General features: G+C 38.7%; 1 protein-coding gene and 1 long non-coding RNA gene across 2 annotated transcripts in view; one reads left to right on the top strand and one right to left on the bottom strand.

Annotated features, from left to right (window-relative positions):
• Positions 1-10,893, top strand: part of LOC118968742 (uncharacterized) — a 65,994-nt gene extending 55,101 nt beyond the window's left edge. The window contains exons 2-3 of the long non-coding RNA XR_005056551.2: positions 7,490-7,632; positions 9,472-10,893. This is a non-coding gene — a long non-coding RNA (uncharacterized lncRNA). The remainder of the gene's footprint in view (positions 1-7,489; positions 7,633-9,471) is intronic.
• Positions 1-22,577, bottom strand: part of MCEE (methylmalonyl-CoA epimerase) — a 35,320-nt gene extending 12,743 nt beyond the window's left edge. Inside the window, exons 1-2 of the mRNA XM_017659889.3 lie at positions 22,442-22,577; positions 11,741-12,072 (exon numbers count right to left, since the gene is read on the bottom strand). Coding sequence (XP_017515378.3) covers positions 11,741-12,072; positions 22,442-22,511 — 402 coding nt within the window. The 5' untranslated portion in view covers positions 22,512-22,577. The remainder of the gene's footprint in view (positions 1-11,740; positions 12,073-22,441) is intronic.
• Between the last annotated feature and the right edge of the window lie 251 nt (positions 22,578-22,828).

Raw genomic sequence — 22,828 nt, 5'->3', positions numbered from 1 at the left:
CTCAGCCATAAGAAGTGGAAAAATCCAACCATTTGCAGCAACATGGATGGAGCTGGAGAGTATTATGCTCAGTGAAATAAGCCAAGCGGAGAAAGAGAAATACCAAATGATTTCACTCATTTGAGGAGTATAAGAACAAAGGAAAAACTGAAAGAACAAAACAGCAGCGGAATTACAGAACCCAAAAATGGACTAACAGGTACCAAAGGGAAAGGAACTGGGGAGGATGGGTGGGCAGGGAGGGATAAGGCGGGGGAAGCAGAAGGCGGGTATTAAGATTAGCATGCATGGGGGGGGTTAGGAGAAAGGGCAGAGTGGGCTGTACAACACAGAGAGGACAAGTAGTGATTCTACAACATTTTGCTAAGCTGATGGACAGTAACCGTAATGTGGTTTTTAGGGGGTACCTGATATAGGGGAGAGCATACTAAACATAGTGTTCTTCATATAAGTGTAGATTAAAGATTAAAAAAAGAAAAAAAAAAAGAAAGAAAGAAAAAAAGAAAAGGGGGATTACTCCTTGATAGGATAAAACTATTGGTGAATCAAAGATCAACACATGCTTTAAATATCCTTAATGTTGATCACTTAAAGGGTGTCAGATGATCAGCTATGGAGGTACTCTTTTCTGATAATATTCCTTTCTCTTAATAAAAAAAAAAAAAAAGCAGTCCCTGTGTGCTGACCTCCAGTGAGTTCTACACAGTGGTATAGAGGGCATGTCAAAGTGTGGGCAAAGGGTCTGTCTGTTTCTATGCAGAAGATCAAGGCCTAGCTTGGCTACCCAGAAAATGAACTAAGATACGATATGAGGAGGAGCTTCCAGCATCAGCACTCTCTGGAGGACTTGTGCCGGGGGATGATCATCAAAAAGCCTCCACAGGGATCCGGACGATGCTGCGGTTGTGGCTGCATCCACCCCACCATTTCCTGGACTTGCCATTGGAATGAAGAGGGAGATGTCTAGGCTGGCATGTGCATACAGTGAGACAACGAATTTGACCGGATCTGTACTGTTGGAACTCAACCAGGAATTGGGAGGGGTGCAAGTTGTAGCACTCCAAAATCTTATCTATAGACTATCTACGGTTAAAAGGACATATGGGATGTGAACAGATCCCAGAAATGGGTTGCTTTAATTTGTCTGATTTCTCTCAGACTGTTCAAGTACAGTTGGACAATATCCATCATATCATAGACAAATTTTCACAAATGCCTAGGGTGCCTAAATGGTTTTCTTGGCTTCACTGGAGATGGATGGTAATTATAGATTAGCTTTGTTTATGTCACCGTATTCCTATTATGTTAATATGTGAGCGCAAGTTAGTTACTAGTTTAAAACCTATACATGCTTAAGTTACTCTACAAGAAGATATGTCAGAGAAATAATCAATCCTCCCATGTTTTCTTCCATATGCTACCTCTATAGCTTTTCTTCTTCCTTCCTAATTACAACCCTTAAATAGAATTCGTGCCACATATTGAATTTACCGAGTATCATAATTCCTGCAGGTGGTAAAGATACCTCGAGACAAGTGCTGGGCATAGAAGCCACAGGGCATAAATCTGCAAAGAAGTAAAAAGCTAACCTTTTCAAACAATATGGCTTCTCTCTCACTTACCAACTTTACATTTCCCTGTATGGCCCCGGAAGATGACTGGTTAGCCAGAGACGGGTAAGATTCCTCAAGGGAGGAAAAACCTAAGACAGGCACAGTCGCAGGGGAGCCATCAGGTGAGAAACTGGGGATCGACAGAGGCGAGGCTCAGAACCTCACCCTCCCCCCCCCCCGTTTTGAGAGAAATCTTCTGCATCCGTGGATGTTTTGCTGCCCTTGTCTAGCTTGGATTAATACTTAGTCCATAGGCACACACCTGATCATCTACATTTGCCCTCTTACAGCACTAAACTATATTTTCTACCTTTATCTTGCATCTACCTACCACTTCAGCATTTTATTAAAAATAAAAATAATAATAATAAAGGGAGAAATGTGGGATCCACATATAAATCAAGTATAAAAATCAAACAAATATTCATATTTGACCTGATTGTTTATAGTTCATAATGCATGATCAAAACCGAAAGTTTCTGTGATGACTGCCCTTGTACCATGTAAGAACTTATTCACTATGTAAGAATTCGTTCACCATGTAAGAACTTGTTCATTATGCTTCAGAAGATTGGAGACTGACGAGAATTAGGCTTGAGATGGATTAATGATTGTGCATTGAGCGTTGACTCCCCTATACAGAATTTTATTGTTGTTAACAACCATTTGATCAATAAATATGAGAGATGCCCTCTCAAAAAAAAAATCAGCTCTCTCATTAATTTGAGACAAAAAAAGTTAATATTTTATTTTAACCTGTATTACCATTTTTGGTGCTCTTCATTCCTTCTAAAGATCTGAGTTTCCACCTGGTATTATTTGCCTTTATCCTGTAAAACTTCTTTGGTATTTCTTGCAGTGCAAGTCTCTGGACATAAATACTCTAATTTTTGTGTAATTTTAAGTGTTTTCATTTCACTTTCATTTTTTGAAGGATATTTTCATGAAGTTTAGAATTCCAGGATGAGAGAGTTTTTGAGACTATGTATTAGAACAGTTTTAGGTTCAGAGCAAAAGTGACAGAAAGGTACAGATTTCCCATGTAACATCTATCTCCACACCTGAATAGCTTCTATCATTATCAAATCACCTCACCAGAATCGTACACTTGTTACAACTGATGAACCTATAGTAACACAGCTTTACCACCCAAAGTGCACAATTTAACTTAGGGATGACTCTTTTACATTCTATGGGTTTGGATGAAGGTATAATGATATTATCCATCATTGGCATTATACAGAGTATTTTCACTGCTCTGTAGATCCTCTGTTCTCTGCCTATTCATGTATGTTGTGCTGCTTGATATCTAATGCCAGAAAAATCATTGTTCCATATATTTTCTCTAGAATTTTTGTTCGTTTGTTGGAAGCAAAAGGATCTGCTTTCTGTTACACCACCTTGGACGGAATTAGAATGCTAAATTGGTGGGGTTTTTTTGTCAGAACTTAAAGTCATTACATACTGTCATTTCTTAATTTTTATTGTCTTTTTATTTTTCTCTGATTGCCTGTAAGGTTGTCTCTTCATCTTTGGTTTTCAGCTTGACTATGGTGTGCTTACAGTTTGATTTTAAATTTTCCTACTTGGAGTTGCTGAGCTTCTTGAATCTCTTGGATTGATATCTTACCTTAGAGTGGTAATACTGTTGACAATTTCAGTAACTGCTATAGTCTGTTTTCTCTCTCCTCTCTTTTTGGAACTCCAAACACACTCTACTAAACACACTCTAGGCCTCTAGAACTGTAAGAAGATAAATTTCTGTTGTTTTGAGCCACCAAGTTTGTATTAATTTATTATGGCAGCCCAGGAAACTAATACAACCACTATACATCTACACCAAAATCAGACAATTAAGTGGATGGCAGGTGGTGGAAGCCATGTTTCTCACTGTTGTAATGGGGAGTTATAGACAAGCAAGGGAGAAGGCTAGAGTGGTTCATGTGGTTGGATTAGAGTAATAAGAGATATCAATATGGACACATTAGTTCATAAGTATGTCATATAGACATTTTATGAGTTCTATATGGTTACGTATAGAAATATTTATAGATACATGTATATACATAATATATATACATCCATGTCCTTGTTGTTAGCTGAGAAAGCCTAGAAGCAATGACATCCCAGTAGCATCAAACACAGCTAGAGCATGGATCTTGGTTTCTAATTCCACTCTCTAGTAAAAGGAACCAGGGCTCCTTAAAGAAATGGCTATTTCTTGGCTGGGGCAGGGAATATAAATGATGAGTCTGGAGCATCTTGCAGGGCCAGAAAGTAAGAAAGTGTGGGAGAAAAAAAAAAGTTGGGGTATGTTAAATGCAGCCAAGGGGATACAGGAGCTAACCAAAAGTACCCTATTGGTAGGTAAAGCCGGAACAATTTGAATAAAACAAAGTAGTACAGGATTATAGCCCAAGGTATAAAATAAATATTTACAGGTCCATAGTGATATAAATAAATGACTGAATAATAAATGATCAAATAAATAAATAGGAAAGAAGAGATAAATCTTTTACAGAAAAATTCCAAATAAATCATGGAATTATCAAGTAGAAGGAGTTATCAAGGAGAAGTAGAAAAAAAAGAGTAACTTCACAGTGGAGAAACATGATAACACTTTCTTAGCTAGGGGATCGGGGTGCAACACCCCAGCAATAAGTCATGTTAACTATATGTACCCTTCGTATATGATGAGGATGGCATTTTAGCTCTGTGGTCTTCCTACCAGAAATTAACATCCCTAGTCTAACTGTGAGAAAAACATAAGACAAATCTCAGTTAAGGAACATTCCACAAAGTAACTGACTGGTAATCCTCAAAAAATACAAAGATCATCAAAAGCAAGGTAAGTCTGAAAACCTGTCATAGGGAAAAAGGCCTAAGGAGACACGATAACTTGAGTGGTATCCTAGATGGGACCCTGGAACAGAAAAAGGACATTGAGTAAAAACTAAGGGAATCTGAATGAAGTATAGATTTTAGTTAATAGTAATATATCAATTTGGTTTCACTAACTGTGACAAATGTACTGTACTAATAAGATGTTAATTTTTTTTAAAGAGCCTAAAGAGATGAACAACCATTGTAATAAGTGGACCTTGTTTGTGTCCTGATTAGAACAAATGAACTATAAAGACATTTGTGAATCAATGGTAAATTTGATTTATGGACTGTGTATAGATTATGGTGACAGAAGACTTTTAATTTTGGTAAATATAATAATGTCATTGTGCTTAGAATTACTTTTAAATAGTTTAACAAAGGGAAAAAGATAAAGCGAGCGTGGCAAAATCTTGAAAATTGTTGAATCTGGGTATGGGAATGCGGGAATTCATTATGTAATTTTTTTCAACTTTTTATTTTTGAAAATTTTCCAAATAGAATCATGATTTTTTCATAGTGCCCTTTGATAACTTCTACTCTAAATGACCATGGATATTTTTATTGCAGAACATTCTACCAAAGCACAAATATCTACAATTTGATATTGCACCTCAATTTTTAGTGTGTTACTTCTTCAGTATCCCTTAATCTAGGAAATGCTTCTAAGATTTAATAAATTAGATCTATTTTTGAAAAATGTCTAAATGACATTGTACAAGCATGTATTTCTATTGATTACCATTTCTATCACTGAGTTTGATTTTAAAGATCTTGTACCATATTCATCCTCCTGTTGAGAGTATTGCTATAAAATTCATAATTCTTTAAGAGTACTCAATGTTTTGTTTGGCAATAATAAAAAGAATGAAATAAGAATGTCTTATTTTCTGAATTGAAAGTAGATACATTATCACTTAAAGGATATAAGAAATGCTTAATAAATGTGAAGCAATTTGATTTAGGAAATTAAGTTTGTCCTCCTAAGTAATAAAAGTAACAGTCACTAATAACCCATCTAAAAAATCCGCTTTTATACTCCTTTGTATTATTGGGAATTATTTCATAAGAGCATACATTACTTAATTTAAGCTTCCATTTTTGCTATATAGTCTGCTGGTGGCTATGAAAAGGTTTCCCAAATGCTGCATGTCACTGAATTCTTACCAGTTGATAGTAAAACATTTAAAAAAAACCAAACTATATTTGTTTAATTGACAGGACTCTTTTATTGCAAGAGGACTTTTTCTTTTTAATCTTTACTTTTTCTTGATAATAAAATGTCCTTTCTTTTACAAAATGATTTTAGTAGTCATGGACATTTAAATTTTTTCCTTACTTAACACAGCAAGTTTAAAACCTCATCAAACTGCCCACTTTTGTGGTTTTGTTCTGTTCTCTGGAGATGCTACCACTGTATGAAACAGCCACATCTAGGCACTGGTGATACAAAGATCACTTGTAGAATGTAGCAACTTCCTAGGTTATTGTAAAGTCAAAAAAAAAGAAAGGAATTTTTTTTCTTTAAAAAGTGGCATTTTCTCCCTTTTTAAGAACAGATATTCCCCATTATGCCGAAAATAAATTACCTCACTAGATTTTTACCTTAGTCATATGATTTTTCTTTCATAAGGACTATATAGACAAAGAAAAAAGATCTGAAAACACCTAAAAGCATAAACAAGAAAATAAGTCATCAATTCTAAACTAAAAATAGTCATCTATTCTGACTATTCAGAAAATAAAGTTGTTACAACTGCTGCATTTCTTTACACTTTTTCAAATCTTATCTTTAAATAAACATTTCTATCATGTGCATTTCCCCATCAGCTTGGGACTGTCAGGATGACCTCTAGATGAAATCCAATATCCTCTCTGTACTGGTAATGCCCTTCTCTGACGCTGGGAAGTCCACTTCCATGATTGTCACTATACTTGATAATCTGGTTAAACTGCCTCAAAGAAACCAGTCCCTAACCTTCCACTGCCTCTCCCTTAGCAATGCACTTTCCAACCCCCTTCTCTCCCCCTCCCCTCCTCGGCCCCCCACTCTTTCCATCTGAGCTCTCACTCATTATGCCAGGACACTGGGTCTCCTGCATGGAGGCCTCCTCACCCAGCTTGGGTCCCAACATACCCTCCCCACCCTGTTCAGACTCCAATTCCCTAAATGAGCTCCCACCACCCCATGTGGACATCTGCCTCCCCCTGCTCAGGCCTTGCTCCCCATATGAGCAAACCCCAAGTGAGGACATCCATAATCCCACCATACTTCCATTCCCTGAAGTGAGTTATCTCCCCCTGCTCTGAGGTACTCCTCACAGGACTCAGGCCCCGACTCTCCATGCTGGGAGGGACACACACACACAGACACACACACACACACCACACACACACACGCGCGGTACTGATGCCTCCCTCACTTCATCCTAGTCAGGCTCTTACACTCCATTCTGCCCCCCACATGGATGCCCCCTCAACATGTGTGGGCTCCAACTTCCCAGACTGGCCAGCCTCCCAGGCTGATGCCCCTCTCAGATACCCCCATCTGCAGCCCCACCCCACCTGCTCAGGCTGACTGGCGCCAGGCCCTAAGCCCCATGCACAGGCATGCACCCCTCAGTCTCTGGCTTCGCCCTGGCATGCAGCTCCCACTTGTAGATGCCTCCTCTCCCCACTCCGGCCCCAACACCCTGCCTTGGGCCACTCCAGCTCTCCCCACAAACATGGACAACCATCCTGCTCTATCCTTCCTAAGATCTTCAGGATCCAACTGTTCAGGAAGGGAATGGAAACAAGGAGGAACAGGCCCTAATTATTTTAATATTGCTTATATTCCCTTTTGACAACTGACAAAGCAATATTTAGTTAAGAAATAGGGAAATCTTAAAGGTAATGTTACTTAAAGGTTACCTTCAGTTTTATTTTATCTTACATTTCCTCTTTGTTCTAACTTGCTGTATTACTTATGTTTATCCTTTTGTATCTTATAGGCTGTGTTCTGCTCAGTCTCCTCTAATCCTCTGTGGAATATGCAGGGCATGAATGAAGAAGTGAAGCAAGCAGCAACCACAGGAGGGCAAGGACTTTGTGTGGTTTTGTTCAGCTGTATACCCCAGCACCTAATGCAGAGAAGGTCAGCGATACTAAAATACAATACTGAAACCAGAAGCATACGATAGACTAGGACACCCCCGAAATAGAATAGAAGGGACCTTATCCAGAAGCAGAAGAGACCTTGAAGACTCCTGCTGAAAGTGTTAGCCCTTTAATTGCTGAATTGTGCCTGTGTGTGAGGAGCTTGGGGGTTCAAGGATGGGTCCTTTGGAAGGGGGATGTTACTCAGGAGATTTCGAGCAACAGCTGTTTACTAAACAGCATGGAAGCATTAAAATACTTTTGCAACCTCAATACAAATCTGTTGAATAAGAAAATATTTTTAGTATCCCTTAGGTTTTCACTGTGACATATACTGCTTCTGGATAAGTCATTAATGAAAGCATGGTTCCACTCAGTACCAGAAGCATCTCAGGGAGACCTGCAGAAGGCAGGAAATGCATCAGTAGCATCACTACACGCTGTGCCAGACAGCAGCAGGCCACTTGGTCCCTAGGCAAGCAAGGGCAGAGTCTGGCCAAGATGACTGCTGACTGTCCTCTAGTGAAAGCAAACCTCACAAGAGAATGAGGAAACGACAAGTCAATGGAACAACGCTGATGACTGGTGTAACACTGATCCATGATGGGAACAGAGGACATGTCTAAATTTCTGAGTCAAGTAAAAGCTATGGTACATACCCACTATAGATACACTGCTAAACCAGAGGTTTATATGAGGCCCCAGGGAAAAAGAACAAAGTATCCTCGTGATAATCAGAGAAGAAAGTCTGATGTGTAGATTTAACATTTTAGAGGAAGAACATTTCAAAATAAATGACAATGAACCATATAAAGCTACAGAAGATTGTGAACATTTCCAGAAGACACATGTCTGAATGGTGCCTATCCCCAAAACAGATAGACAAAGTTGAAGTAACTGGTTTTTGTGTATGTGATATTTACCACCTTCTACCTCATCAAGTTCCCATCTCTTGAGTTGTCTTATATTTTCAAAGGGTAGTTAGGTGGCTTCCTCATGCATATGAAAATACTGCTGGTTCCCACTTCTGGCTATTTGAGAATAAAATCATCCTATAGCTTTCAGAAGTTTCACATTTTCCTTTTGCTTAGAACACATCAATGTATTGATGGCTATAGTGCCTTGAAAACACGTCCACAGATTCTTTTCTCCTCCTCCCATCAAGAGCAAGATCTATGTCCCTTCTCCCCACATCTGGTCTACCTTAAAGACTTGTTTATGACCAACAGACTGCGGTGGGACTTCTGAGGTTAGCACAGGAATGGCTACATGGTCCCACCTAGCTCTCTCGGGAAACTCCCTCTGGGGGCCAACTAACCAGTAAGTCTAACTAGCCTTAGAACTAGTCTCAGCTTGTCAAGCTGAATAGGTTGCACATACGTAGGTGCTCCTACTAAAAGGCCTCACTGAGTGCCCAGCTGCCAGCTAGAAGCAACTGCCAGCCTACGAGGGAGGCACATGCAACACCCAACCCAGTTGAGCTTTCACATGACTGTAACCCCAGTCAATATTTGTCTGCAGGCACATGGGGGATCCCAAGTGAGACGTGCTCAGCAGAGACCCCCCATCCCCAACTGCCACCCCACATAATCCTGAGCAAAATGAAATAGCTGTTGTTTCACACCTTAAGTTTTGGGATAATTATTACCCAGAAGCAGTAACTGAATGGCCATAGAAATGTTTTCTACCTAAGTCTATCATTTTTTGTACTTTTAGTGGAATGCAGTTTCAGACCTAAGTTGTATTAGCCAGAATATTCTCAAACGTTCTGTGGTGAAATAATTAACCTTGAAATCTCAGTGGCTTCATTCAACAAAAATGTATTTTCTGTTCAAAGACAGGCAAGGAATTGTGCTCTATCGACTGAGTCAGCGAACCAAACCCCTATACTGGTGACTTCATCCCACAGACTGCTGCAGCGGAAGACACTAATTCTGTTTCCACCTCACAGCGTATCTTCATTCAGAAGAAGTATTACGCTTCCCTGGCAGTACCACTTCTTCAGCACTACCAAGTGCAGTCCTGATTGGTGGCTTCTAGTACCCGTTCTCCTTTTCTTCAATTACAGCAACCCCCACGTTTTAGCAGAGTACAAAACTGCCTGCTACAGACTACACCTGCAACCAAGTGTACCATGTGACTACGCTGAGGCCAACGGGGCACAAACAGGAGTGATATGTGTAATTTCTGGATCTTCTCCTGAAAGGCACTTGTGCTGTATTCATTCTCTCTGCTTTCTCTCCCTCTGTCTGGTAAATGGTGATGCCTGGAGAAACCCTGTAAGTCATGAGTTAATAGATGGTGGAGCTGCCTTATCAGCCTGGGACAGCTCAGTTTTAGACTACGAACAGGAAAGTAAAATCATCTACCTACTTAGTTAACCCACTTTATTTTTTCTGGTGAGCAGAGAATAATGATGGGGGATGTCATACTAATGTAGCAACTAAAGAACCACTTCCACCTATCTTCATTTTATACTGATACACATTTTCAATCCCTCCTTTTAATCTCTACTTTTGAACTTGCTGTCACATTACTGAACTTCTACTATTCTACTCAACTGAACTTCTAACTCACATAGTGGCTTCCTTTGAAGGCATGCGCTCTCTGATGTAGGACACAGATAGTGTAGTGTGGAAAAGGAAGAGTGGATTCAAAGGTTGATGATCCTGCTCCTTATCCTGGGGGGGTCTTAGACAAAACCTCAAGTCCACTGAAATAAAGACTTGCAGCCAAAATTAACTTCCTAACAAAGGGATAATGGTTAAATATTTGCTTTGTCTCGCTCCCTGGCCTAACATCTTATGGCTACCCCATCTCAAATTTTACTCAGCTAATACAATGAAGGCATTCTGGCACCATGGCTAACAGTGCAGACCCTGGCATCAAAGGAAATCTGGGTATGAACTCCCAACCTTGCCACTTGCTACTAATGTGACTATGGGCAAGTTAACTACTCCAAGTCTCAGTTTCCTCACCTGTCTAATAGGGCAGCTATGAAAAATTAAAGAAAATAGTACACACCAAGTATTTCGAATACTGACAGACGACTCAATGCTAGTTGTTATGACAACTCTATCCTTTCCAAGTGCTATTCCCTCTTCCAAGAATATTGTCCTCCTTTTGTCTACCTGGAATTCCTCATTCATGCTAACTCATGCCTTGTGATGCCTTCCCACCTCCTCAGCCTGCCAGAAGCAATCAATTGTCCCTCACTGGTGCTGAGGAGACATATATTAATTCTGCTCATCATAGTACACTGCGATTCCTATTTAAACAGCCGCCTTTCCTCGCTGTGGGCATGGCCCATGTCTTATTCATGTCTGAATCTAAGTACTAAGTAGAGTATACATTGTAGGTTCTCCATGTTTGCAATAGGAACTGAGTAAATCATCAAATGCACTCTAGAATCAACTCCCTTCTCTTCTGAATTAGGAATGAAGCCTAGGTATTAATTATGTCATTCCTTCTATCAAGAGTTATCTTAGCAAAATAATTTAAATTGAAGCATAATTGGCATTGCTGATATTCTAAAAGGCAGTTATCTGAACAGATAAAGGCTCTCTAATGAGAAAGTTCTTGTCTAACAGTTCATGTTTTTTCAGAAACTGTTAGCAGATGCAACTGAGATCTTAAAATAATAGTAACTGAAAATGTATTGCTTTTGTAATAAGGAAATTATTAGACTCTTAAGAATAGAAAACAATTATAAGAACACTTAGCATATGTATGGCAATTCTTACTTTATAGTCTTTCCACTTGCTTCTCCTAATTGCCTTGTGATAGTAAAACCAGTTGTATTCTTGTTACCTGGGAGGCCACATATGATCAATAAATGCTACAGTGTCGAATCTGTTTTGGTCAACTTCAGTGGCCTCTATAATGGCTGTTCAATCCAGATTTTTATAAAATATATCATTATTATTTGCAGTTTTCTAGAGGGAAAGAGAATTTATCTCTGGATCTACCTTTGAGTAGGCCCATATTATCCTTCTCCTTAAATAATTCACTGAGTTTCTGATGACACTGACAATATAGTCTTAAAAAGGAAAAGACAGTTTGTAAAACAGAAATTTAAAACACCAAGTATTAAATAAGTAAAATACCTCAATGCAGACATGATGCATCCCTCCAGCCTTGTTTCTCTGCAGGAAACCTGCAATCGGACTGTCCTTTCCCAGTGGATGAAGGAGTTCCAACTTGGTATTTCCCAGGTTGACAAAAACAACAGATACTCCATGTTCAGGAAGAGGGACTGCCTCACTTACTTGGGCCCCCAGAACGTTCTTATAAAATGCCATGGCCTTTTCCAGGTCTGGCACTGCTATTGCTACATGATTGAGTCGACCCAGGTTCCACACAGGACCTGCCACTTGATGCAAGGATTGTGATGGAGAAAAAGTTCTTGGAACTGTTGTCTGAAGTCTGGAAAAAATCCCTGAAAAATTGAAGAGCCATTGATTTCTTTCTTTTGATAATTAATGTACTTAAATAAATACATGTAAAAATTATTTATATACCTCTTCTTTTAAATTATTGAAATTAAACCAGGGGAGATAAGTGGGAAAACTGAATCAAAATTACTCACTCTCTTCTGAATTAACTGCCTGCAGTTAAAAAGCTAATCCGAGCTTTTTCAATTCAGAACAAAGTAACATTTTCCATAATGATTTATATTTACTGATAACACTTAACAGATAGCTGCATATCATCATTAAGAATTACTTGCTATTCTATTTCACAAAGGCTAAGCTGAAATGTGATAGTCAAACAACATACATTTGATGGTAGAACAATTTTCTTCCCTATCTATACCAATTTTTTTGTCTTATGTTCTGTAATACATTCATTAAAGCTATGACCATATAGTACTTTTAAAAGTGTATTTTATTTGAATGATTATCAACTAAGGAAAATATCTCATTGCTGGGGGAAAATCAACAATCAAGAGGGTACTGAAACTTATGAGAATTTCCTCTGAGGCCAGGTTTTTTTATTGCTTCTTTTTATGATTTTGAAGGTTTAGAACTCCTTCTGAATGTGAAGAAACTTCTTTCTTTCAGAAACTGAGGGGACCTGCAATGTGTTCTTCCATGAATGAGTTTCCAGTCCCCAAAACACAGGCCTTTAAGAACCAGATTCTCCCCAGAATGAAAATTATATACATGTATGAGATCTAAACATAATTTTGTAAAACTAAATCACAATAAAAAAGTATGAAACAGCAAATGAAGAGCACATATTTTAAACAACAGGCTTTTAGCTCTTAATGAAAAACACTTTAAACAGTACCTAGTATCGGAGCTTCAGCAAACATAAAATTAATTCACCTTACTGAAAATTTTGATGACAAAGAAATTAAAGTGACATTATTTGATTTAGGACCATAAACCTTGTTGGGAAAGGCAGTCTCATGTGTGGCACAGTCTTACAACCCTTAGTCAGCTGCATAAGGATGGGCCTTGGGCCTGGAATACTTTTTACCAAGAGATAAAGAGTCCATACAGCCTGTGCCGGGCTTACCACCTTGTGCTGGGAATATCTTTCCTTCTTTCAGGCTCAATGAATGCTTCTTTGTCTCTGCTTCAAGCATGCACATCGTATGGCCAACCCTACTGTTCTGTTCTCTGCCAGGAAAGGACAGGGCTCTTTCTCCTGTGCCACAGTGGGGCATGCACAGGCAGACTGTCCTGTGCCGGCAATGGGGGAACCACACCCAGCATTGAAGCTGATCTTGCTCTCTCTCCTCTCTATGTAGGGAAAGCATTGTTGCAGCCAGTGCTTGTGTTCTCCTTGGTGACTCCGCTACCAAGATGCAGAGGGCAGAAGTGTCCAGTCCTGCCCTGGGACTGGTAACTGGTGCACGGTGCTGTGCTCAACAAACCTCAAGCATCATTGGTGTGTAGAAGACAAAATTCAGCCTAAGATGGTCTTATGTGCCTGCGTGTATTATTGATTAGTGAAATACCCAAAGGTTCTCATTATCAGTAGGCTGACATAAACCAAATCTATGGACTCACTATATTACCATGAAATTCAAGTGTATTCAACCCAATACACACATACATAAATGTACAATTGAAAGTAAATTTCATAAAAAGAATACCTAATTCTTACTAGATATGATGGACTCTGATGTTTCTATTTTCCTTTATTTTATTTCACTTAAAAAATATTGGTACTATGTACTAAATATCTACCTTGCTGGTTTGTTACGAAGATTAGCTATCTGTTGTAAAAAACATTACAAATATCAGACATATAAAGTCAGTGCACAACGAATTCAGCCATTCTTACTGTTAATGACATACAATGACTGTTTGCTAGCTGAGTGGCAGGCAGGGTGATTTGTGGTGACAAGTGAACTATCTTGAGAGGATGGTAGTAGTGAACTTTTAAAAAGCTAACAATCAACAAAATCATTAGTCAAACTACTCTCCCCTTCTTACTTTGCATCTCTACTATGTGTGCAATTTACAATGAAAGTTCAATATAGAATGCATTTGGATTAAAAAAAACTATAGCTTAGGCCAGTGAGCTTTAGAATAATGTGCATATTAATAAGTCACTTGCTCTGTGAACTTTTAAGGATATGTCAAATATTGGGTGTAGGTATTTCTGAAGTCTCCTGACCAGTGCTATTTCTACAAGCAATAGGGCACTGGAGATTCCTTGCAGACATCTTATTACCAGCAATGGAACGTATAGAAATGTCAAGGGAACAAATCAAAAGATGTCCAAATGAGGGTGAACTTTTGTATACTATGCCAGTTTGCTTTAGGGACATTTCAAAACCTCTGGCACTGAAAGGGGCCCAAGCAACTCATGGTATTAGAAGCTTCATTATAGTCTTTCTCCATAACTTCTTTATAATTTGGAACTGGGAGAAGAGGAACAGTTCACTACAATGACTGGATTCTTTTTCCTTCTAATAGAACACACAATTTTCTTTATGTTAGGAAAATAGAATAATAGTAACAGCTTTATATAATGTAAAAATCAAAACTTTATGGCTATATAGGCTTGCTTATCTTATCTCTAGAAATATAAACTAGTTTGAGAATGGATACATCACTTCATTAGTTTTCCTTGGTCCCCAAAGCATATGTTCTAGGAATAAGATGAAAATAAATGCTGTGATATTGGTGAAAATTTAGTAATTCAACTTCTTTAAAATGAAGGTTAAGGATATAAAAATGGCCCAAAAGCACATGATGTGGTACTCAACAGAGAAAAGCAAATCAAAACTATGATGAGATACCACTTCACACCCACAAGAAGTGCTGACAAGGACGTGGAGAAACTGGAACTCTTGTACTCTGCTGGTAAGAATGCACAATGGTGCAAGTGCCATGGAACAACTTTGGAAGCTCCTCAAAAAGTTAAATATAGAATTACCATAGACCCCAAAATTCCACTCTCAGGTACCCAAAATAATTGAAAACAGGAACTCAAAACAAAAATTGTGCAAAAATATTCATAGCAGCACTATTCTCAATAACCAAACAATGGAATATTATTCATATTTCTATCATGCAATATTATCCATACAATGGATATGAAGTACCATACATGCTACAAAATGGATGTATCTTGAAAACATTATGGTGACAGAAGACAGACATAAAAGGTTACATATCCAGTGAACAGATCCCAGAAATGGGTTGCTTTAATATGTCTGATTTCTCTCAGACTGTTCAAGTACAGTTGGACAATATCCATCATATCATAGACAAATTTTCACAAATGCCTAGGGTGCCTAACTGGTTTTCTTGGCTTCACTGGAGATGGCTGGTAATTATAGATTTGCTTTGTTTATGTCACCGTATTCCTATTATGTTAATATGTGTGCGCAAGTTAGTTAGTAGTTTAAAACCTATACATGCTTAAGGTACTCTACAAGAAGATATGTCAGAGAAATAATCAATCCTCCCATGTTTTCTTCCATATGCTACATCTATAGCTTTTCTTCTTCCTTCCTAATTACAACCCTTAAATAGAATTCATGCCTCATATCGAATTTACAGAGTATCATAATTCCTGCAGGTGGTAAAGATACCTCGAGACAAGTGCTGGGCATAGAAGCCACAGGGCATAAATCTGCAAAGAAGTAAAAAGCTAACCTTTTCAAACAATATGGCTTCTCTCTCACTTACCAACTTTACATTTCCCTGTATGGCCCCGGAAGATGACTGGTTAGCCAGAGACGGGTAAGATTCCTCAAGGGAGGAACAACCTAAGACAGGCACAGTCGCAGGGGGGCCATCAGGTGAGAAATTGGGGATCAACAGAGGTGAGGCTCAGAACCTCACCCCCCCTGTTTTGAGAGAAATCTTCTGCATCCGTGGATGTTTTGCTGCCCTTGTCTAGCTTGGATTAATACTTAGTCCATAAGCACACACCTGATCATCTACATTTGCCCTCTTACAGCACATACCTTTATCTTGCATCTACCTACCACTTCAGCATTTTATTAAAAATAAAAGTAATAATAATAAAGGGAGAAATGTGGGATCCACATATAAATAAAGTATAAAAATCAAACGAATATTCATATTTGACCTGATTGTTTATAGTTCATAATGCGTGATCAAAACCGAAAATTTCTGTGATGAATGCCCTTGTACTGTTCACCATGTAAGAACTTATTCACTAGGTAAGAATTTGTTCACCATGTAAGAACTTGTTCGTTATGCTTCAGAAGATTGGAGGCTGACGAGAATTAGGCTTGAGATGGATTAATGATTGTGCATTGAGCATTGACCCCCCTATACAGAATTTTATTGGTGTTAACAACCATTTGATCAATAAATATGAGAGATGCCCTCTCAAAAAAAAAAAAAAAAAAAAAGAAATATCATTTGACCCAGGAATTCCTCTGTCTAGGAATTTACCCTAAGAATGCAGTATTCCAGTTTGAAAAAGACAGATGCACCCTTGTGTTTATCGCTGCACTATTTACAGTAGCCAAGATATGGAAGCAACCTAAATGTCCATCAGTAGATGAATGGATAAAGAAGATGTGGTACATATATACAATGTTATATTACTCAGCAAAAAGAAATATACAGATCCTACCATTCGCAACAACATGGATGGAGCTAGAGGGTATTATGCTCAGTGAAATAAGCCAGGTGGAGAAAGACAAGTACCAAATGATTTCACTCATATGTGGAGTATAAGAACAAAGGAGAACTGAAGGAACAAAACAGCAGCAGAATCACAGAACCCAAGAATGGACTAAGAGTTAATAAAGGGAAAGGGACGGGGAAGGATGGGTGGGAAGGTAGGGATAAGGGCAGGGAAAAAGAAAGAAGGCATTACGATTAGCATGTATAGTGCGTGGGGGGCAAGGGGAGGGCTGTGCAGCACAGAGAAGACAAGTAGTGATTTTACAGCATCTTACTATGCACATGGACAGTGGCTGTTAAGGGGTATGTGGAGGGGGACTTGGTGAAGGGGGGAGCCAAGTAAACAATGTTCTTCATGTAATTGTAGATTAATGATGCCAAAATAAAAATAATAAAAAATAATAAAAAAAAAAGGTTACATATCCAATAACTCCATTTATATGAAATATCCAGAATAGGTAAATCCATTGAGACAAAGGCAGGAAAGTGGTTGCTAAGGGCTTGAGGGAGAAAGGAATGGGAAGTGACCCCTTAATTGGTATGGGATTTCCTTCTGGGTGATGAAAATGTCTTGGAACTAAATAAAGGTGATAGTTGTACAACATGGTAAATGTAATAAATGCTGCCAAGTTGTACATTTTTAAATGGTTAATTTTATGTTATATGAATTACCTTAATAAAAAAAGGATGATCATAGCCGTAGAAGTCTATGGGTGAAATGTAAGATCCTGTTGACCAAGCACTTTGGGGTAGAAAACATGGAATAGAAGGATTATATGACAGAGATCCTTACAGACACTTAATAAAAAGTATGTGTTCTGGAGAAGTTTGTTGTGAACTTAACTAAAAAAATTATACTTTTTCCTTTGACTTTTATCAACTTTTAGAAGATACTTTTATTTCATGTTGCTCTGGAAACAGTAGGAATTCACAACTTACTAGTTTGAGGTTTCTCTGTCCCCCATCTCTGAGTATTACAGCTGAATTGCTACTTTGAACTCCATAATGTATAATTTACGACTATTCCAAAAAGGGTTATTTTGCAAGAATAAATTATAATGTATAAATATATCAGATACTTGAAAACAGAAGTATTTAAAAAAACACAATAGGATTATAAAGATGAATATCTATAGATTTAAGAAACAAATGACTTTCACATGTCAGGAATCTGATGTACAAGAAATAGACAGGTTACCAAATCTGATGTGCATGTTAATTTTAATTCCAGCCTTTCCTTCAATATTGGTTCTCACTAAATACTACTTAGTGCCTTGATTTAAAAATAACACTGCATTTCCTTCCATTCAGATTGCACTTACTTCAGATAAGGCTTTCCAAACATTGTCTCCAAAGAAGTAAAGGTTTAGCTGCAAGGGTCAATACTCAGATGCATTAAGGGTACTTACCACTTAAAGAAATTACATGTTAAATTTGAACAAATGTGTCACAAAATTGCAAATAATCACTTGTAATTAGATTTTCCTAATACCTTTATTAAGATATAATTCATATCTTATAAAGTTTGCCTGTTTGAAGTGTACGGTTCAGTGGTTTTTTATATATTTGCAAAGTCAAGCGAACTTCACATAATCTAATTTTAGACCATGTAGTAAGTTTTTCAGTCTGAATTTTTGCACTTCTGGTTTAAGGAGACATACTTAGAAAGCTATTTGCCAGAAGCGGCTTCAAATTAGTTTGATAAGAAGCCATACATTTTTAGTATTCAACAAGTAGACTTCACAGCATCATACACAGACTTTCAGACTGTTTGAAACTATGGCAGGAATAATATTTTACTTAACACAGTCAGTAAACAGACCAAGTTTCTGTTACCCACTTACATATGACCCATAATAAAAGTAAATCTCTCCTCACAATCATGAACAGAAGATGAAAATAACCCGTGTCCATCCACAGATGAAAAGATAAACAAAATGTGGTACACACATACAATGGACTATTATTCAACCTTAAAAAGGAATAAAATTCTGACACATAGTACATGGATGAACCTTGAATCTATGCTTAGTGAAACAAGCCAGTCACAAATATTGTATAATTCCACCTACATGAGGTACCTAGTCAAATGCTTACAGAGAAAGTAGAATAGTGGTTATCAGGGGGTAAGGAAAGGGAATAAAGGAGTTACTCTTGAATGGGTAAAGAGGTTTGGTTTGGGATGATGAAAAAGTTCTGGAGATAGATCATGGTGATGGTTGTGTGATATGAATGCCACTCAACTCTAAACCTATATAGTTAAAATATAGTTAAAATGGTAAACATACATAAATTATGTGTATTTAGCCACAATAAAAGGAAAAGTGGTATCATTTAAAGTTTAAGCATCTAAAATAGCAGGATAAATCAAAGCTGTCTTGGAATATACGATTTTCATTTTAGTCTTCCTTATATTAAGATGTATGTATAACTTAGAAAATAGGTATCTTTATTAGTATTCAGTTCTTGCAATAAATATGTGCCTTTTTGAAAGTCTTATTCTCTTCCCTTTAACTTTTCCCCCAAACTATTGAATAAAAGTATTTCTAAAAATACACATATAAAAATTCCTCTTCAATTCATATGGAACCACAAAAGACCCTGAATAGCCAAAGAAGTCTTGAGAAAGAAGAACAAAGCTGGGGGTGTTATGCTCCCTGACTTCAAGGCTAAACTTCAAAGTGACAGTAATCAACAGTACAGTATTGGCACAAGAACAGACCCATAGATTAGTGCTACAGAACAGAGAGCCTATATATGAACCTACACATATATGGTCAATTAACGTATGATAAAGGAGCCATGAATATACAATAGGGGAAAGAATGCCTCTTCAGTAACCGATGTTGGGAAGACTGGACAGCTACATGTAAGAGTGAAACTGGACTACTGCCTAACTCTACACAAAAGTGAACTCAAAAGGATCAAAGACCTGAATATAAGACATGAAACCATAAAACTCTTAGAAGAAAACATAGGCAAATATCTCTTGAACATAAGTATGAGCAACTTTTTCCTGGATACATCTCCTCGTGTAAATGAAACAAAATAAAAAATGAACAAGTGGGACTACTTCAAACTAAAAAGCTTCTGTAGGGCAAAGGACATCATCAGCAGAACAAAAAAGCAACCTGCAGTATGGGAGAATGTATTTGTAAATGGTTTACCTGATAAGGGGTTAACATTCAAAATATATAAAGAGTTCATGTGTCTCAACACTAACCGAATTAAAAATGGACGAAGGACCCTATCATAAAGAATGTGGGGCTCTGGTGTTAGGCTACCCCGGTTCATGTCTTGATCCTACCATTAGTTGTGTAACTTGGGCTAGTTACTCATTCTCTCTGTGCCTTTGTTTTCTCAAAGAGGAAGATAATACCTACTTTATAAGGCTGTAATGAGATTAAAATGAATAATACAGAAAAGGGTTTAGAAAAGTGCCTGGCATAAAGCACATAATAAATTCCAAGGATTATCATTATTGGCACTTTTAGAAAGTTTACATCAATAACTTGCTTCTAAATGTAAGCAATTCTAATGCATTTTATGCTTTTAAAGGAAAAAACTGCACCTACTCTATACATAGTACTGTACTTATGCTGAAAATCTTAAGTGGTAGCTAGAGATTGCTTGTATTTGGTCAATGTTTTGGCACACATGGTGTTTCCGTATTCACTACATCATTTCATCAATCCACTACTTACCATTTTTTTGACAAGGAGACTAATCTCTTTTCACTCTGGAAAAATACATGGTGTGGGCTCAGATTTTAGAATATCTTTGACAGTATTTCAGTATTTAGTGACTATTGACATCCTGGTGGCATAATTCTGCTGAAAGGTATTATAAACATAGTACTTTTTGCTTTTTGATACAAGAATACTGATATAGAATTTTTCCCAGTTAAAAGTAGTTATTTATAGTAATCCTCTAATTCACCCATACTGCTTGTTTTAACTTGGGAACTTCGTTTGTATCATATGGAAGTGGAAACCACAACAAGTTCACCTTTCAACACATATAAACTGGTTATTATCCCCGATGCAGATATGCCCCAGTCTCCACACTGCTGGGGTTTATCTTCAGTGGAACAGCATCCCATGGTGCACCATCTTACTGATCTGACCTCCCCTTCCCAGTACACACCTACTGGTTTGTTTCACTGCTTCACCGCTAGTCATGCAACAAGACTACTAGGTAATCCTGCCTAAGCAAACTGAAATAATTCTGAAGTGGGGAGTGCATCATGTGTCAGGCTGGCTCTGCCTAATAGTCTTCAGGACCATAAGATAAAATAATGGTAATAGGTCAGTGGGCATTTTAATTCTAACAATAACTGTATGGATCAGATAACAATTTTTCCCACTAGAGACAAGGAAAAAAGGCCTGATTAGGTAATTTTCCTCAAGGTCACACTAAGTGGCAAAACTGGGCTTCAAGCCCAGGTCTGCCTGGTGGCAAAGTTGATGTTGCTAAACCATTAATGTTTATTTTTCTCATTCCTCGGAAATTTTCTATCATTCTTTTGATTCTCAGTTTTTAATATCTGTAGCATATGGTCTGTGTGCAGTTACCTATTTTCTAAGGCATGGGTTTCTAAGAGACAATAAGAGACAACTTTGTTGTATTAGTTTTTTTTGCAAAGGGCTACTCACAATGAATGGTATGTGTGCTAAGATCCTGACTTGCATTTTACCAAGAAGAGAGAGGAGGGGCCAGGAGGACGTTATTATCAAAACTTGAGAACTGTCGGTCAATCAGAGATTCATTTAATATGCTGTGCTTAGCCTTTCGTTGTATTTTTTCATGTATACGTATTACTTTTTTAAACTGATGAAGTGCTGAGACAACTAACACTATTACGGAGCTCTTTTTGTATGTGCCTCACTTAGCCCTGGTGATTTGCAATGACAGATGCACAAGAACTTATCGGTAAGAAAGACTGTAGTCATGATCAATAATGAACTGGTTCAGTTTGCGATGGGGCTTCAAAGGCTGACCAGAACTTTAAGTTTCAATGGGTGGAATACACTTTCTAGCAGAGAATCCTAACCTTGTTCATCCCTTTGAACACCTTCCGAAAGTGCTACGGTGTGGGTTCCATCACAAATGCTCAGGAATAATTCTGAGACATTACCATTTCGTACTTTTTTCCTATCAGGTAATTTCAGATTAAGGGAAAAATTGTCCTCTGTTGAGGGAAGGAGAGAAGAAAACGACTTTTTTTTTTGACACTCCTTTCGTTTTCTTTACACAACTGCCCTTCAAGGGCTCCCACCAAGATACTGGAAGCCCGAGTTCAGCTTACGTTTTTTAGAGGATTCGCTCTTCCTGGTTTCTCACGTCTCTACGGTGCGCGATAAAAAATAAAAGTCGCTGTCCCTCTGCCATTTACTTCATTTACTTCTGTCCCGGCCGTGCTGTCCCTTTGGACAGGTTCCCTCATCTTCTGGAGCCACATATTCAGAAAGGGTCACCGCCAACTAACTGCACCTCTCCCAGGACCGGGAGGAAGACCCCACCTGGCCTGCGGCGTTCCTGGGACCCGGCGACGCGCCTCCCGGCGCAGAGGGCAGTCGGTCCCAGGGCTCCGGCCCCCCGCGGCCTCACCCAGCCCCCGCCTCCCGCCCCGCGCGCCCCTTCCCGCGGCGAGCCCGGACGGCGCGGGGTAGTCACCTATGGCTTTCCCGGCAGCCGCCAAGGCCGCGGCCACGGCTGCCGCCGCCACCTGCAGCACAGACGCCATGTTTGCAAGCGACCGGCTAAATCAGGGGGTGGGAGAGAGGAGTTCCGCCGAGGGGCGGGCCTCCAGGCCAGGGGCGTGGCATATGTGGCTGGGGGCGTGGCGAGTGTTGCTGCTTTGTTGTAGGCTCCGGGTCAGCGCCAGCACTTTCACAGTACGTTATTTTGAAGCCACGTAGTGCATCTACGGCAGAAACTTAAAGGGAGGACGCGTCACCCCGCCCCCCGTGGGCCCCTCAAGAATACAAAAAAGGTTTGGAAAAAGTTTAAAGGTGTTGGAGCTGACTAAAGCCAATTTTCGTTTTCCCCCTTCCCCGCTGC

This window comes from Manis javanica, chromosome 18 (genome assembly GCF_040802235.1).
Source record: "Manis javanica isolate MJ-LG chromosome 18, MJ_LKY, whole genome shotgun sequence".
Lineage (NCBI taxonomy): Eukaryota > Metazoa > Chordata > Mammalia > Pholidota > Manidae > Manis > Manis javanica.
This window is presented reverse-complemented; position numbering and strand designations above follow the sequence as displayed.